Consider the following 19623-nt stretch of genomic DNA (forward strand, 5'->3'; position numbering starts at 1 on the left):
AAGCCTGAAAAGGTGTGTTTTGCATAATGTGACATTTAACAAAAAAAGGCATTTTAAATAGAATTTGAAGCCAATTTGAACCACTTTAACTACAACTGATTCTCCTATCTGATGAAACCAAGAATGAACTGTTCAGCCTCAATTGCAAACATTATATCTAGAGGAAACCAGGCACTGCCCATCACCTGCCCAATATAATCTCAACAGTGAAGCATGGTTGTGGCAGCATCATGTTGTGGGGGTGTTTTTCAGCAGCAGGGAGTGGGAGACTGGTCAGGGTTCAGGGGAACAGCGCTAAGGACCTCAGACCAGGCCAAAGGTTCTCCTCCCAACATGCCAGTGACCCTAAGCACACAGCTAGTCCAACACAGGAGTGGCTTAGGGACAACTCTGTGAATGTCCTGGAGTGGTTCAGCCAGAGCCCTGCCTTAAACCCTATTGAACATCTCTGGAGAGACATAAAAATGGCTGTCCATCAACAGTCCAGATCCAACCTGACTGAGATTGAAAAGAATGCAAAGAAAAATGGCAGAAAATCCTCTATCCAGGTGTACATAATTGCTGCCAGAGGTGCCTCAACTAAGTGCTATTTTAAAGGCAACATAACAAAATCAACAAAAGTGAAGTCAGTCTGAAGACTTTCTGAATGCACTGCGAGGAGAATATTTAGGAACTTTCTGGGCCAGACAGTATTCTATCTTATCGTATCATCAGTGCATGTTTGATGAAGAGGTCTGCTGTGTGTAACTCAACCATAACTCTGATTTTATGGTTCTGAGCAATGCTGACATAAAATGTCACTCAGAACAGTCAGATACTGAGTCAGATCAAGGCTGCCACTGTTCACCGATGCATCCTCTCATTATGGTTGTATTTTCTGCTCCAGCACCTTATTTATTTCTTAGCCTTTAGCCCCGTACTTCTGCTGCACACACTCCATAAAGGAGAAATGAGAGAGGGCGAGTATGTCACAGATGGGAGAAAGCACAGTAGCTTTGCTGGAGGAAGCTATAAAGTTATGATTAATTCACGCAATAAGCAACAAGACTGATGCTGAATTCTTGAAGCACATTTGTGGCAAGAGACCATTTGCTACAAAATCCTCTGCCATGACAGATCCGCTGCTATTCACAATACACATTAAAGTTGATAGCAGCCACAAGTAGAATAGAGGTGTCCTGAAGTGAAAATCCTCCCTAAAAAAAAAAGAGGCAAATAGTGTTGAAGAGCTCAAACTTTTTAAGGCCTTCCTGAGATTCAATTGTATTTTTCTTCTCTTGTCTTAGAGAAGGAGGACAGATGATATTATTTTGAGATGGATCAAAACAAAAAGTGCATGGATATCAAAAATTGCCTTGAAATATCTTCACAGTGATTGCACACAAAACATCAACTCAAAATCCAGATCTGTTGCTATGAGCCTGGTATATAGGCTACATATCCTTATCAACATACTGTTTATTTAGGGGTGAAGCTAATACAGTGTTAGCTTAAGGGAAGATTGAGGGGAGAGGTCATACAAAGGCAAATTGATTTTTCTCATTTACTTTCGGCTTTGCATTAAAACCCACTTTTATTATTTTCTCTGGTACACTTCTACATACTTCTACATAGTTGCTGCATGTGCATCTTCCTGTCTGTCTGTGTCTGTCCATCTCTGTCTTTCTGTATCAACATCTTAACCACTTCCTTAGCTAATCCAATCAAATAGATGGCTTTCCATGCAACAAGTCGAAATCTGCTTGAATATCTGCTCACTTAAAGAAGGGTCTACTTTCCACTGTTGTCATGCGCTTGCTCATTGGTGGAATTATACTGGTCTGAGTTTTCTGCCTCTTCTTCTCTTTTGTTGTAAAGTGCTTGATCCATAGTGAATTAATGTTGGGATTCTCCAAATAGTATAAAGAGGACAGTTTAGGTCATGCATGGCACAGAAAAATGTTCACGAAAATGAAAACAGGTGGTGTGTCACTATCACCAGTCAATGTGCTGATCTTATGTTATTAATGATCATTAATGTTATTATTCAGATAGTTTTGATCTCCATAATTACATCATAGTAACCTCATTTGTAGTTTACACCCCACACCTTAGACTGTTGAATCTGGCCTGGGTTCTTGTGTGCCCTCTAGTGGTGTTCTACAAATGATGTATAGCCAAATATATTTATAGTTACGCTAATGACACAGCTGCAAGCACATGTGAATGCAAGATAAAAAAGCAAGTATTTCCCTGATCCTACAGTCATGTTGTCTGTGTTTAACTCTAATGTGATGACTGCTAGACCGTGCTTCATATAAACTGTGTGCACAATATTATAACATGATGATGTATCTATGGGCCTTGAGGGGTGGAACAATCACGCTTCAGCACAGTGGGGTGCAACTGGCTCTAGTGAGTGCCCCCTCAGAATAAAACAGAGCTTTTTATTTACTGTCCAACATCCCCTCCTTCCCTGCACTCCCTTAGCATTAAAACCAATTGCAGCCATTTTTAACCTTGTAAAGCAAATAGGCCAGATTCTGTGTCTGTCATCAGGCAGATCCATCATGCAAAGCTTCAATCTGAAACACACGTGCCAGGTAAGAGATGGAATGGACCAATCATCACCAATCAATAAATCAACATTTGAGGAGAACAAGGCTGTAGCTACGGCATGGTTTTGTTGTACTGCAAGCCTGTGAAAGATTGTGATGGGTGACTGTAGCTATGGTAGCAGTTTTATTTGAACTGGACATTTCTTTATTAAAAGAGGAGCAAAAGACCTTTGTTAAAGATGTTTTCCTGACTGGTGCTGGCATGAGTTAGATTCACTGTCTGGTGCCATGGATAATGAAAAACAAGAACAGCTATCTGTCAAGTTATGTAGGGGCCGCACATGCCCGCTACATCTTATGATCTGTTACTCTGATTGGCCTGTAATGAGACCAAAACAACTCTGAGTTCCTTTTTCAAAATCCCAAACAGATTGATTTGAAATATATCCTATGCCACTGATATGTGAAAGAGTCCATCTGGCGTGTCGATTAGCCACTTGTAAGACTGAGCTTCATTCAAATATGCAGCCCAAAGAATTGTACTTTTGTGATGAAGCTACACCATTATGCCTTTACATACAATGCCTTTACATGGGTAAGATCGTCTATCTTACCTTACATGGTGGCAAAGCACGGCACTTTTGTTTTTAAGCCTTCAAATTAAAAGCACCATGCTGTATGTCTGTTTAAAGGGAAAAACTGTAAGTAAAAGAGTAGAGAGGCAAATTTCTAAAGGATGCCGAGTTAAAAACAACCATCAATGTAAAGTGATATCTGATGGAGTAAAGACACACTGTGAAGGTATTGTCTTGGTCTTAATACTGAAACTAATGCTGTATCTGGTCTGAAACTCTTCTTTCTTGCCCCTGACTGTCCCGGTTCAAGTGCTCCTGACTTAAGAGCTGGTTAAACTTGGTTCCTGTTCTTGTCGTTATAGTGAACTCATCAAAGTAATGAATGAGAGTTGGACACTTTGGCTAATGAGGTGAGGAAGACAAGCCCACGCAAGGCTTAGATGACAGGAGAGGAGAGGAGAGGTTGCAAACAAGCCCTTTAACTGCCTTTATTTTCTCTTTCGTGGAGGTGTGGCTGAACTTAGGATGTGCTAAAAGAGTTGCATAAATGTCTAAACGGCTCATGTCTCTGGCCGGGTCTGTCTTGTCTGTTTTAGCTCTAACCATGTTGGAAACAGTGTTTTTCCTCCATAGGGATGATGGTTAGGACTACACGTTGTTCCAGACTGGAACCATCCTAAAGACAGCGTGTTAAATAAGGAAAATCTGACGTAGAACAGAACTACTAATAATAATGTAACACGGTTGACAGCAAGTCCAAACATATGTGGCGCGAGAGGCAGAGATTTGTTGATGCCAAGCCAGTCTGTGGGCCGGTCTGGTCCTTAGGGTGAGTCAGGGAGTGGGTGTCCAGCGGTCAGATGTGCCATCAGGGCTCTGGGTTTGTTTTAAAGTGTGTACGAGTGTGTGCATAAATCTGTGTGTCCTGATTCTGTTATCCCTCCAAATGTATTCAGCAAAATGCATCACAACGCTTGAGGCTATGATTTTTTATGATTCCCTGCCAGTTTGTGTTTTTTTATATTAAATTGTACGTAAGCTCGAGCTGGAGTTACTGCTGAGCAATTCGCCCACCACTGAGCTTTTCTTTCTTCATCTGCCCCCCCTTTTCACTGCCCCCTCTCTGGTTTTATCTCTTTTTCTGCCTCTCTCTCCCTGCCTTATCTGTCCCTCTTTCTGCTGCTGCATCCATCGTTCACTACCTCCTTCCCGTCTTTTATCTCGGACTTTCTGTCTCCCTCTCTCTCTTTTCTGCTTTCTCCCTCTTTCACTCTCAATCTCTCTGAAGGTACTCGACGCTGATGGCTGAAGAGCTCTTTTTCGCTCTGTCTCTTCTGGTCTCAGTTTCCATCTCAGGCAGGTCACAGTCTCTTAGCCCCCTCGTCGCAGTCTGCCCACAGCTCCCAGACGCACAAGCACGCTAAATGATTCCCCGGCAAGAGGCTTTTTGTTTGAGATGAGGATGAAGAGAAAAAAACGGGAGAGAAAAATAGAGGGTTTATGTAACCACTCAGCTGCACAATGGAGTCGCTCGCTGACATGCTTTCTCCTTAGGTAAACACGGACCTTTCATTCTTCACAAGACCTCTGCTGACCTCATGGAGTTTTGCACGAGGGGAACAGGAAGGTTATACCTGTATGTGAAGTCAGGGTTCATTTCAGGAGGATAAGTTTCATTCTTATCATTTTCAACAAAGGGTAAGAAAGCAGCCCTTTCAAACTTTAAAATATAAGTTTATCTTACTGTCAAACACCTGCTCATAAAACAAGGCTCATTTTATTAAAGCTAATGGAGATGTTTGATGCCTAATTTACATAAAATTGCCTATTTTCTCCAAATAAATCATGAGTCATGGTCTATTTTTGAAAAGGTGCCAACTTATTATTAATACTTTTACATGATTCTCAAAATAGCTCATTTAATCAATTTCCACATAAAAAGATAAACCATGTAATTAAACCAAATTATTAAACTAATTAAACTCAGTATGTCTCTCTGCAGTTATTTTTTATTTCTGTTTTGTTTTTCTTTCTGTAAAATCCAAAATATCACTGCACTGTTTGTTCTGCTTTACAGCAGCTCTGCGCCTCCCTGCAAAAATCTTTTTTTAATGCTTAATGAATTTATGAATTAATGAATAATAATGAATTTAGTTTTTTTCATTCTCTTATGTATAAGTTGGTAATTTATAATTTAATTTATAAAAGTTAATATAATATTGATGACATAAACAGGAAGTGTCACTATACAGGACTTCCTCACATCTTTTGAAATCAAAATGAAGACTTTTAAGACCTTTCTTTCCACTAATATATCATATAGTAATATTTATCATAACATATTTCCAAGAATGCAAACCTGATATCAAACAGTTTTGTTGTTCAAACATTTTCAGTGGGCAACTTGGTAGAACTGTAACAACATTAATGCAAAAAAAAAAAAAAGATTAAAAAAATAAATAAATAAACATGTTATAAAGTTAGCCAGAAAACAATAATATGATAAATACATGCCTTTAACAAAGTGCCATTTAAAATGAAGCACCTCTCACAAGTAAAAATGAGATGTTTTAAAAGTTGTTATGGCCTTGAATTTCAATACATATACTGTATGTCAGCATAAATGCAATAATAAATCCAAAGCTTTGTTTACATGGACCACTTGTAATCAGAATAAATGCCTGATCTGAATAAAAATGCTTCATGTAAACATTTCATTCAGAATAAAATCCTCTGATACTGGGGGTTTATGCCGATAGTCGTTCAGATCAGCATCCACGAAAACACCTGATCTGATTATCTCTCCCTGTTAGGGGTGAGTTTTGTCTTACTGCGCGTGTCTGTCCACAACGGACGGATCAGACAAACCCACGTTGTGGGATTGAAGCAGAGCTGATGTGTTTCTGAGATGACTTTGTTTTTACTTGAAGCTTTAAAAGAGCTCAGAATTGTTGATCAGATAGTACAAAGTACAGACACAAAATAGTAGAACAATCAATTATTTTGCACAAGCAGGAGTTTAAACAAATGAGCGGCTGCTGGCAGTTTATTTTAAACAAAGGTGAAGAAGAATTCTTCTTCTTTTGGTAGATTTGACCAGTGGGAAGATGCTGGGCATTACAGAGCAGTTTTATTCAGATCAAATACCTGATGCATGAACATGCATATCTGGATCGCATCTTTTAGCATCCATGTGAACAGAGAAGTTTTAATCTACGATCAGAATAAATTCAATCTAATTGTTCGCAAACACTGTAAATGAGCTTTAGCCCAAAAAGATGTGTAATATATCCCATGCAAAGGACGTATGAATAGTCTATCTGCCGTGTCAGGTCAAGTGTAAGCTAAAGTATGTGACATACAGACTGTTGGATCTGTCAGATACTCATGTTCTTTTAAAACCCACAGCATTGATCATCTGTATAGCTCAAATAACTTGAACACAAAGCAGCACAAGACCAGGTAGTGCTTTAGCTTCAAAACAGTTACTGTCATGACTAAATGACTGTAAGTGATGGCAGTGTCTGGACCAGTATTATGTTTCTGTGCTTTAAAACATAACTTATGATTTAAATGTTATCATAATTATAGAGATGGTGGGTAAAACAAACTAAAACTAAGACTCAAGTTCTTTTAAATGGAATTTTTCTTCATTGTTGCATTATACATGCTGGTCTGGTTTCAGACTGGTTCATTTACATCAATATTTTCTTTGCTATCTGTTTAGTCTGTGTTGAATGGTGTAAATACTCTGAATATTGTATAAATGGTTGCTGAATCAAGCTGCAGGGTTCATAGTCTCCCCCAAATTGCACAAGTCTCAGGAGCAGAATGAAAAGGTTTGACTCATCAGCCAGCTTAGCTCGGGGATTTCCTTTCCTTTCCAACCATAGAATTAAAGAAAAAACTAACAAACTCTTGGTTCTTTTCCACAATGATTGGTACACAAATCAAGCTTTACAGCCACAGCCAAATATTGACCGGCATCTGGCAGCTGTTCTATTTCAGCGGCAGCAGCTTGGAGTCACTCACCGATGTTGTGTATTTTCAGGTTTGGCCTGACTGTGTAGTCGGGAGGAGTCTGACTAGAGTCATCGTCTGCCTGGGAAACTGTGAAACACAGGACATAAACAAACAGAGACAAAGGAAAGGAGAGGAGAGAAACAAAGAAAAGACAGGAGAAAAAACAACCCATTAAAAAACAAAAGAGGAAAATGAGCATTTAAGTCACCATAAAATTATACACAGGTACAAGAGAACATGGACAAGAAGCAACAAAATTCCATAAATAGACAACACTTTTCAAAACAGAAACTCAGTCTACACACCAAACTCAAAATTCTTCCTAGATCTTTGAAAAACCTGCGACTTTTGAATGAACTGGTTTGATTGTAGGATCATTTCTTTTGCTTTGCCCCTTTATTTATCTGATATTTTAAAGCTACTGTGGCCTAAACCTACTGTCTTTTAACAACTCTCTGTGTCTGTGAGCCCACAAGCTGGGGTGAGGACATCACTTCAAATAAATAATCCAAAATTAACAACTGCCTGTGTCAAACACAGGTAGATATTGTGCTTGGTGAGTAATTGTTCAAGGCTATGTGTCCCATGGTGAGTAAATGATTTTACCAAATTACTCACATACATTTTAGTCAAGACCAAAGATTTTTAACAAGATGAGATGAAACTCGCGTCGTCTTGTAGCAGACTGCTCTGCAACATTCTTCAAAGCCTACTAATTCACACCAACGCAACTAGGAGCAATATTACTGTTCTTTAAGAACGTCTCTCACAATTATCCGTTCTAAACCGATTTATTTTTTAAATTGCTATGCAATAAATCAGTCTCAACAAGAGGAAAAGTACTAGAGAGTCCCTATTTTTTCTGTATCTTAATAATTTTTACAATGTCTAACATTAGGCTGTATGACTCCTGCATGACGGTGATTCATCACTATTTCTGCTTAATAAAGATTCTGCACACGTTACCTGTGGATGCACAATTTCACAGCAGATCTAAGCATAAAAATGCCTCTAGTTCAGAGTTGTTAAGATATCTTAATGAGCAATTTAATATGTGTCACTTGAAGGTGACAGATTTAGAATAAATGTAGATTACAATTAAATCATAAATAATTGGGGGGAAGAGGCTAAAATATCAACCCACCCACCCAGTTTTACCTGAAACACATCCTTTTTCAAAGCATAGTCATTTTTGGTGACGATGCTGCCAGAGAGGGATATTATCCATTTTATGTGTTCATAGCATATATATTTTATACCCACTGTTGGTGCTTAATATTTAAATTTGTATTCATTTTTAAAAATCTAATCATTATTTCCCCAGGAATAATCCCATTAAGATACAAACATCTCTTTTACAGAGGAGTCCTGGCCAAGACAGTGGCTTTACTAAATCTGCCTTTCTTGGTTAGAACTATCTGGTACTAATTATTTATTCAACTTAAAATCCTGCACAATTGTTTTCATGGTTTATTTTAATTTGGACCTTCCTGACATTACACTTCTTCACAGCTCACTCTTGTGTGTCTTCTGTGTTCAATCAAAGCCCTGCATTCTTATGCCCTTATATGGGCATGGAAGGGGCATTTCTGTATGTTATTTAAGAATTCAGCAGTTTAAAAATCTGCCATAATCAGACACAAAGGTCTCTTTTGTTAAACTTTCTTTAGAACAAATTTAAGAAAATTCTTGGGAATCGTCATGTGCATAAGTTTTAGGCATGTAGGGCACTGAGGATTCATCACGGGGCCCAATGTGCCACAACCTGGGGCTGGAGACATAGGTCGGGGGGGGCAGTCAGAGTCAATCTCAACATATGTGTGTCCCTCAGCAGCCAAGGTCAACCTTGACGGCATCTTTTTTTGTCTTGGCCTTTTCACCCCTGCTAATACACCTGGAGACTGCCAGCAGTTTCTGGGCCCAGCCAGACCAGGGGCTTGTGGCAACCATACTACCCCCTTGGACCGCGCCCTGAGCCATGCTTACTCACCACATCCACCCCTTACTCTGCCATAAAGGTGTGGACTTTGTCTTATTTTTCCGTGCCCCTGGTATTATGCAAGGACATCAGAAGCACCACTGGGGTTGTGTTAATCCCCCTTTCTGCCTGACGGTGCCCTCAGGCAGTTTACTCGCCACATCTGCATCTTACTTTAACATCAGTTTATGGCCCAAACATGCCTAAAAGTCAAGTAGGAGCAGCCAGTGACACAAAGGGATTCATTTTCCCCTCAACCCATTCTGAAGACCGAGTCTGTTAGATCTATACCAAACTGAAAATAGTGACCAAAAAACAGAGAACGTTTGATCTGTGGACTTACTGTATGGCTCCATCCCTAATTATAACAATCAAATATTTCATTCCCAGTGAATCTTTGCTTTAGAAATGTAAACAAAGCCTGTTTAGAGGCTGCTTTGGCAGCACAGAGCGAATTGCCTCGTCTGACACCTACCCTGCGATGACAGCCTTTGCAGACATAAAAATAATGAACTGAAATAATAAATCACGTCGCTGTTGGTCTCTTTTGCTTTCATAGAAGACATCAGTGTTATTTCCAGTCTGTCTCACCGCAGCTTTAATGTACTTCATTTCTTTTTATTAAGGATGGCCTATCTTGAGTGCATGGTGCCTTGATACTGTTGATGAAACCTGCTGTGAAGCTACAAGTGAAAAAAGGACAAAAGATCCTCAACTGAGAGCCCAGACCTCAGCATGATGATTAAAATCTTTTGAAACCAGTGGACAGAAATCATTTTTTCATTTTCTGCTTGTCTAGACACAGAATTACATCCAGTCGGCAAAGCCAAATTACCCACAAATGAATGGGTTGAAAGATGTATTTCTGTGTGTGATCGGCTTTTTTTGAGGCTGAATGTCTGTCAGTGTGATTTTGTGATTCTGATGTACAGCTGTGAAGATGTGAAAGCATCATTTGCAGACGTAAAGCATATATCGTGAATATTCATCTCACTCTCTTGTCTTCGGCTTGTAAGTAAAGGTGGGCGACACACACTGAAGATGAAAATGGCGTGTAGGCGGCTGGAGTCAACAGCTCTCTGATAGCAAGCTGTTAAAATGACCTTGCTGAGTAAAGGTTGTGGATTGTAAACGGACAAAATGCACTAACACACACGCCCATTCATGCGCTGACACCCAAACAAAAAGATTTATACCTGACCATGTGCTGAAACACACATGTTCAAACTCCTGCATCTGGCGTGGCAGACACTTCAATAGATTAGGCGTGACACAGAGAGGGGGATGTGAGTGTGCTGGGTGTTAAGGTGATGTGTACACAGGGGCTGACACTGGCCTGAGTGTGGGATGTATTAGTGCTGACAAGGTTAGAGGAGAGAGACGGGGGGAGGCTTTCAGTGCCGGGCTGCCTGATCAAAGGCCTGCAGGGGAGAGAGCAGGGTAAAAATAACACAACTACACGGAGCAGCAGGCATCAGAGGAGAGCCAGGAAGAGAAGAAGAAGAGACAGTGGGGGACTTAAAGAGAGGGAGCTGGATTTTTTTTTATCTTGTTTTGTATCTTTTTGTGTCATGTCATTCACACAGAGAGATTGAGCATTACTGTAATAGCACTGAGACTGAGAATAACATTAAAACATCATTCTCTCAGAGCTGCTTCCAGGGAAAAGACACCATCATCAAAACCTTGAAGGCAGAAAAGCCTCTTTTCTGAGACTAGACTGTCAGATCTTAGTTTTCCACTTTCTTCGGCTCTGTCTGCGTCTCTCCGCCTCTTTGTTTGTGTGTTTGGGCGATACAAAGAGATGCAGGAGGGGAGGAAAAGTGGAGATGAAGCGACACAGAGAGATAAAAATGAGTGGGAGAGAAGCGTCGGGTCTCACCGGTGGAACAGCAGACGTAGACTCGCAGTCTCAGGCAGCTGTGGCCGTGGTGGTGGGTGGGCGTGGCTGAAACACAGAGCAAACATACGTGACATGTCAACCCTCTGCAGCCAAGAACACCCTCAGCAATCTGGGCAACTGCCTGTCCTCGCCTGAACTTCCTGAATCTATTAGCAGCACCCACATAACATCAATATGAGTGGGTGACAGCAGCCGAGAAGAAGATATTCAAATATTGGATGTGAAGCCTCCTCGGGCTGTTTACTGGCCCCACTCACAGATATAGTAGTATTCCTGGCCCACGTTGAACTCGTAGCCCAGAGAAAAGGCGCTGTAACGCTGGAACTTCTCAGAGAACTTGATGGGAGCGTGTGGCGCGTGGGGCCTATTGCACTCCCAGCGCTTGAAGCCCAGCTGGGGGTCGCAGGTGCGGTAGCCGCGGTAGCTGACCATGTAGAGGATGTACTGCTCAGCCACGGTGCGCTCTAGCGTCCCCCTCTGGCTGATGTTATAATGCGGGCAGTAGATGTCCAGGTAGTCGTTGACGCTGACCTGCACTGTGTAGCCTTCTCTCCGTAACCTGGATGAAAAAAGAGAAGAGAGAGAAAAAGATGTGGATGAGTAACCAGGGCTGAATCACTGATTAAGTTCATTTTCTCTTTAAAGCTATAGTTTGACACTGGAGTGTGAGGTTGCCAAGCAACCAAGCCTGAGAAAATTACCTCTCACAGCCAAAAGTCAAGCACATAACCTCAAATGAAACGGCAACTTTCTAGCACTTTATAAAAAAGACCAGGTAAAACACAATCACAATAAGCTTTAAAGCAGCGAGCAGGTACATGAGAAATATTAAAGCTTGTCCCAGTTTTAATGCCAAGCTTCATGTGTTGCTAGTGTTAGAGTTAGTGCCTCTTTGAACAGGTTAGTAGCTTTCATCTTTTAACTGATCCTGTCCTGTACAAGGATAAGCAGTAACATCACTTTGCTGTGGAAAACAGAAAAGTCTTCCTCAGACGCTTGCTGACATGCTTCTCTGTTTGACACCTACCCCCTGGCAGACGTTTCAGATATCAATCATAACAATAAAGCTATGACTAATCTTTATGCAAACAGACTTATTTTCATTTGTGGCTCATAAAAAGACAACATGATTACTTTCAGTCTGTTTTATTACTAGCTAGAATTACAGGTGTTTTAACTGCATTGGACAACAGCCTTATCTAGTAGAGCTGTAAGCATTAATCCATTCATTGCAATGTGTCCCTTTCAGCACACTTACCTAAATGTCTCATGTCCCCTTTAAAAACTCAGTCAGCTCAGTAAACAAAGCAAAAGTCGTCTGCATTTTGTGTTATCAAACATTTACATTTTTACTATTCACTCATTTCCTTTCAGTCCACACCAAGTTCCTTTTACTGTGGTTGAGTTCCTATCATAATCTTCAATCCACCCAAAGGTCCTTATTTTCTTATTTTCTTTCTTAATTTCTTTCAAAATAAAAGCGGGTCTGTATCCAAACATGAAGTCATAGCCTCAGTTTCAGACAGTGCAGAAATCTATAATGAAGCAAGAACATTTTTGATCATACTTTCTTTTAGTCAGCTTAATTATGAAGTAATTTTACAATCACAGGTGAAATTATCTACTTTTCTCACTACTATTACCAAAAAATAAGGTGGTAATAAGCTGACAATTTACAAAGAATATGGAAATATGGTGAAATAAAGGAAGTATTTACCTAGCAATAATGTATTGATTATCAAGTCATTCCTTATAACTTAGCAGCAATTCTCTGCTAATTAAGGGGTATTTTACCCTTACCCCCAACCCTAACCTTAAAAATTTCTTGAAAACTATTCAGGAAGGACTCTTCTAATTTAGTGGGCCAGAATAAAGAAAACACCCAGGAAATATCAATCAACTTATTTGAAAATTACTATCTTATTTCTAAGAAATTACTTGGTAAAACACCACTTAACTACTAGAGAACTGCCACAACATTATGAGGGTTAGGGTTAGAGGGTTAAGGTAAAATACCACCAGATTACCAGAGAATTGGCACAATATTACGAGGAATTACTTGAAAATCAATACATTATTGCTTGGTAAATACTTCCTGAATATTACAAGTTATTACTTGGTAAAATACCAACTTAATACTAAGTAATTACCCATTTATTTTTGAGAAATGACAAGATTAGATAAACTGAGATTTATCAATACTGACCATGGAAACTCTGAGATTCATTATGATTAAAAAATGTTACATTTAAAAGCTCGGGTATAAATTTTTCACAGATATTTAAGTGTAAATAAAACAATCTTGTATAAAGAAAAAACTGCATATAATGATGTATGACAATCTATACATTCAACTCATCATACAACGCACATCACAACTACAGTTTCACATTACAACGTTAAAACAGCATTTATGATTTATTTCAGCTTATTTATACACGGAATTAAATTCATTTATTATTTTTATTCTGAGGTTATTAATTATTGATAAATGACACAGATAGCAGACTGTACCTTTTGTGAAAGAAAGAAATGCGACACATATTTTACTTAAAGTGATTTAAGTTGTCCATGTTTGAATAAATCTTGATTCTACTGATAGACATTGTCAAGTGTTTTTTCTTAGCTATAGCAAGGCTTTCCATAAATGAACAGCTGTCAGCCAAACAGTCAGCTCTTCACTTATTAACTGTGATTTCATTAAAACTGGCTACTTCTTCATATTCTTGAATTAATAAAATAAATTTAGTTCACTTTTAGTCATTTATTAATGGACAGTATGTAATGCTGTCGATTATTCATACATCAGAAATTAAAAATGGCTGCTCCAGATTTAGCAAATCGCTAAGTTTATTTTGAGTCTCATATAAAACAAGACATACTCATAGCTACCACACAGCAAGGACATTTCATCTAACAAGACAATTTACACAAACTATACTGTTAAACATGATCAAAAACAATAAATAAATCCTAATTAGTACAAAGTTGCTAAAATATGCAGTACATATATTTTTAAATTGATGGGTTTCACATCCTCAGTCCTAACATAATGGATTAATATGCTAAAAATACACTACACATTACAAATTACTACAAAAATGTGCAAGAGCTTCATCATAAAGTGACCAGGATGTAGCACACAGCAAAACCTGGAGCACTTAAATCTCAGCGTCAAACATTTCTAACATTCACTTATAAGTGTTCAGTATTAGTCCAACTCTGTAGAGAGTCAGTTGGTCTATCTCAAATCTGGGAGCAGAGTTTTCCCATTAAACCCTTGTGCAAAAAGTTCAGATGTGTTTTGATGTTGCCTGCTGTACACCGATCACTGCAAGTTTCTTTGTTTAAGCTTCTTGGAAGATTATTGTTGTTTTCTGATGTAACACACTTCTGCACCATGAGTGAAGTTATCCACTGAGTGACTGACTTCCTGCCTCAGGCATGGGATGGTCTACAGGAAAGGGTGGTGAGCTGATTCTCATCAAAAGTTACTATGCAACTCTGCATTTGTCTCTTTGCTCCAATCGTTAAGTAATTATTAAAAGGACACTACAATGTGACAATAATTATAATAGGAAAATTTGAAATTTACCCCCAAAATGAAAGGAAATAATGCATCTTCATTTTAGCAATATTCCCACTTTTTTTTGTAATTAATTCCATAAATGTTTCCACTTTAAAGTGTTAATATGTGGATAACACTTAAGCAGTTGAAAATGATCCACTGAGAGAGTAAATTCTAAAAATACAAAGACATGTTGAGCTAAAGTAACAGTGGTTAGTCTTAAAAAGAGTCAAATTTAACTCCAAAAAGAGTCATTGATGTCACTTAATTAGTGTTGAGGTACCAACTCCCCAAAAAGAGTCAAATCAAGTCTCTGTGGTGTGGACCCAGAGACACTGTGAAAGTGTTAGTATTAACTCTAACTGTTAATTTGAGTATGCAGGATTTACTCTGTAGCAGCATTACAAAGGTACAGACTGTGGCATTTTAAACCAATTTCAACACTGTATCGACTTAAACTAATCTTACATTTAAAGACGTATAATTGCTATTTTAAAATAAAACTGATCACTTTATTGTCCCTCATCAAATGTTTTGTATTTGATTTCGGTTTTAAACTCTGAAAAAATCTCCATCTAATTCAAGTATTTAAAGAAGTCGACACATTTTTAAATGAGCATGGGGGAAAAAAACACAAATTTTGTCACAATGTGAGCCTCAGGCATGAAGAAGCTGGAATCTTTTTGTTAATATTCAGTTAATACATTTTTTGTTTTCTCTTATATGCTGTGAATGAATTAAAAAACACATTTCTGCCCAAGTATTCATCAATGAATTAAGTGTTCAATGTTCAGAACTGCCCCTTGTGTCTGACTTCGTCCAATGAACCGAGATAGGACAAGCATTTGAGCCTCCTCTGCTGGCTACTTTTTCCCCACAGGCTACAGAAAGCTACAGAAAGCTACAGAACTTAAATGATAAATTTAATATATAAAGCCACTGTAAATACTTCAGAGCTATAGTTGGCATGGATGCATCGAAAAAGGCCATACAGTGTTGAACTTTCCTCCAAGCATACATTAACACCATTTATTCTTCAAGAGAGAGACTGCTTAGCGTTCCTCACCCCTCTGCATAGAAAAAAAGCACACATTTTCTCTTTAAACGCCCCGTGGCGAGGGCTGAGGACGCTGCTGAGAATGATAATCTGCACTCCTGTCTCTCCCCCTGAGCCGGCTACGGGCCCAGTCACTGAGGCGGAAGGAGTTCCTGTCAGGGGCGATGTATTGCTCAGCCCACTGGGGAACCGGCCTGCACGGCGTACGTATGATGGGGAAAGCAACGCTGATGGACGAGGTGGTTAGGAAGGCCACTCTAAGGTTGAATGTGTGTGTTTTTCAGCGTACAGTAACCCTTCAGAAAGGATGATGGTATGATTTGTTCAGCTGCCATGCTGGGATCTTTGCTGTTTATAATACTGAGTATACTTATTATGTTAATGGCACAATCTGTAATTAGACAAAGTAGAAGTGATTAGAAAAGCTCCTGCAGGTGAGCTGATGAGATGGGAATTGTTCTAAGCTGCAGTGACGTGGAACCAGCTTAACCTGTAATGACTCTACTGCACCACCAGGGGGAGCTACTGCACTGTATTACACTTCTAGAGCAAACCTCTCTCTGTTTCTTCCTCCTCTCTTCTGTGTTTTTTGTCTCCTGGCTGTCTCCTCTTTTTTACAAATTTTCTGCTACACACACTCTCCACCATCCCTCCCTGTGTATACATTGGGCAAACACACACTCAGCTTTAGACACGCTCACACCAACATGTGCACACGTGCTTACGTTACTAGGTCAGGCCTCCTGAGAGATTATTATTCAATTACAAAATGTGGATCAGAAATGTCACTGCACCTCTCTCCCTCTCTCTTTTCTGTCTCGCCATCTTCTCTTCCTGCTCCTTTTTCTGGATACTCTCCTCCGTCTCCTCCCTCCTTTTCAACTCCCACCCCTCCTTCTCCTCGTTTACACACCCACGCTGAGGCAGATGAATATCAATTCTCTTAACCGGTGTTTCTTTTTGGGCCATCAATCTTATCTGTGCTTTCTCTCCTCGCCGCTCAGATGTGAGATGACAGACTTTTGTCTCGCAGTGTTGCAGAAAGAGACAACACAGCTCTGCTTCAAAGGGACTATATTTAGAGGGGGGGGGGGCTGGCGTAGGAGGTGGTGGTGGGGGGAGAGAAGTTTGAGATGGAGGGGAGAGGTACAATGGGTGTGGGATGGTGAGAATGGTAAGTAGATAGACCCAAGATAAAAGGAGGAGGAAGAGGCTGTGCTGAATATGAAAACACGCGATGAGGAGAATCCCGGACGCGAGCAGCGTGTAAAAAGTGGGAGAGTGATGCAGTCATTGAGAAATAGGTGAGAGGATGTCTGCGTGTGAGAGGAGCTGGATGTAAGGAAGCAAGAGAAAATATGTGTCTGTGTGTCTGAGCAGTATTTTTGGATAAAAGGCGGCTGGTACTACTGACATGAAGCAGCTGAAATGACTGATGCATCTGTTCTTACTGTTTTCAGTGAAGAGAGACAAATATGCATGAGGATGCCAACACGGACAAAGATGTGCCATTTTGATTGCAAAGTCAGGGATAAGACTGGGTTGTTTGTCTTCATTTTATCAGTATAAATTTAAACTGATAAAAATGTTGATCATTAAGTCTACATAATCTCAGAAGATTAAAAAAAAGGTTACTGAAATGTCATCAAGCAGATAATAAAATCTCAAAAGGGACACCAAAGTCTAAGATTAATGATTCACAATGACATCAAACTAGTAATATTACATTAATGTAGAAAAAAAGCCATATCTCCTCACTCAAATTCTCTTCAAATTAACTGAAGTATCAATTCAAGCCTATAGACAGGAGGGTACAAAAGACCCCCCTTAAATAATAACTTAATTTTCTGCAATGATTAATACACCAATATGTAGAAGCTCTTTAACCCAAATGATATTTTTAATGCTAAAATATAATTATTATTGTTATCCATGAATTTTCAAAATTACTGATTTACAACAAAACTGAAAAAATAGTAAAGCACATTATTATTTCTTGATTAATATGTCAAATTATAGTTATTTACTTGCATTCCTGAACAGAAAAATTAGTTTTAGTGATTGAATGTTATGCTTGAATAATTTCTGACTTCTCAGAGAAGCCCAGTGAGCCGGCTCAAAGTTGGGTTTAAAAAGGTGAATTTAGTTTGAAATTCCTCATTCCTGTTCAAAATGGTAAAACGTGGAGAGCTGACTGAAAATGAAATAGTCCACATTAAAGCACTTCATGATGCTGGATGGTCTTTGAGACAAATATGACAGGTGGTCTAATAAATTTGTTAAGCACTGTATAATGAAATAGGAGTGATTTTTCAGTTTTCTAACCTTAAAACAGTTGTAACTGTCTTAGCATTACGATATTGCTGCAGGTCTTTAGCCTGGTCTTATGCAAAATGTGTTTTCAATGACAGGACTGTTGTCAACAACCAATGGGAGCCAGTGTTGTGCATGAGTGCGTTACAAAGATAATGTTTCAAAACATGAACATTCACAGTTGCTGAATGTCCACTCATAACTTGAGAGATGGAAAAACTTGTCTGCTTAGAGCTGCAGTCTGCTTATTCTGTCAATTCATTCAAGACTGACATGAGAGGTATGGTAAACCTCAGCTGGGTTTTTCAAAGAAAAAACCCAAATCAGTTTCTTTTTGTGGTGAAACAAACTGCATTTTCATCAGTGCTTTTATTCTGAAGGGTTTCCTGGATGATTTTTCAGTTGTTGCAGTAACTTGCAGAGTTGCTTTGGTTTTAAACTTTCTATTTGTTTCTACTCTATCTAGGTTATTTGAAAACATCAGATTATAAGAGATACTTACTCACATGCAGTTGATATCTCATAACACAAGTTTTGCTCCAGTATCTGTCAGTTAAACACCAGTTTTTAAACAAAATAGATATTTTTATAAAATTGGAATACCTAAGACTTGCATAACTAAAATCATCTCTGTACAAATGCTTAAAAAACCTTAATTTTGACTGAAAACAACCTCCAAAAAACCTCTTCATTTCTCATGTGTCATTTCGTGATCTGTCATGTGAGTTAAAAACAATGACTTCATCTGAAAAAGTGCCGAGACATTGCATCAGGTCTTACAGGCAGAAGCTGGCTAGTGCCCTATCTGGTCTTGATGACACACACACACACACATATGCAAACCTTACATACCAAACAGGTCCTTACCACATATGGCCCTCTACCCGTATGGATTTGTTATTCTCAGCTCTTTGTTCACAGGATGGTACTCTCTTAAGCTTAAGCTTTATGTTTCAGTCAGAGGCCCCTACACGTTCCAAACATTATTTCTCTACATCAGCCCTCAGCTGTCCAGATGTTAGTCCCTCTAATACATGGGGAATGACAGATGGCCCCAACCACACAGAAACCCCATAAATGGAGGCACAATGGACGAGTTTAATTGGAAGAGTGCAATTAAAGAAGAACCGATGGAGTTTTGAAGCTGATGTAAAGGCTTTGTTTGGTCTAAAATACAGAAAATAAAAACAGAAAATGAAGATCAGTCCTACAAAAGGGTGCACTTGGTGGGAATGCTGAGGGAGGAGATGGGGGAAGGACACATCAGGTTTGTTTTGATTTGAGAATCTGCTGCTGAAGTGGGACATCTCTTAGAGTCACATATTCTACCATTAAAAATGACAGCACTAGTTGTCTCTGGATTGTCTCATTCATTGATTGCTGCAGTATTTGTAGCTGAACAGCTGGAGGAACATTTTTCTGTGAGACAACAAAAAATGGAAGATGTAGAAATAACTGTGGACGCAGATGAGGAGGTTTATGATGGTGCAGAGGGGGAAAAAAAACAAGAGACTAAAAGGGTGGAGTGAGAGGAGCCGACTGAACGGGTGAGAGGAATCCCTCTAGGTGCTCGCTCTTATATAAGCAGAACACTTAGTGGCACAAGACAGAAAGGTTGCAGGGCAGAGAGGAAGGGATGGAGGAAGGAAGGAGAGGAGGAGAGGAGAAG

At 39.3% G+C, this 19623-nt stretch overlaps 1 protein-coding gene across 1 annotated transcript in view; it reads right to left on the reverse strand.

The window, feature by feature from the left end:
- Nucleotides 1–19623, reverse strand: part of efna3a (ephrin-A3a) — a 113425-nt gene that overhangs the window by 7052 nt on the left and 86750 nt on the right. The window contains exons 2-4 of the mRNA XM_041809519.1: nucleotides 11274–11575; nucleotides 10996–11061; nucleotides 7145–7222 (exon numbers count right to left, since the gene is read on the reverse strand). Of these exons, the coding sequence (XP_041665453.1) occupies nucleotides 7145–7222; nucleotides 10996–11061; nucleotides 11274–11575 (446 nt within the window). The remainder of the gene's footprint in view (nucleotides 1–7144; nucleotides 7223–10995; nucleotides 11062–11273; nucleotides 11576–19623) is intronic.

This window comes from Cheilinus undulatus, linkage group 16, assembly GCF_018320785.1.
Source record: "Cheilinus undulatus linkage group 16, ASM1832078v1, whole genome shotgun sequence".
Taxonomy (NCBI): domain Eukaryota; kingdom Metazoa; phylum Chordata; class Actinopteri; order Labriformes; family Labridae; genus Cheilinus; species Cheilinus undulatus.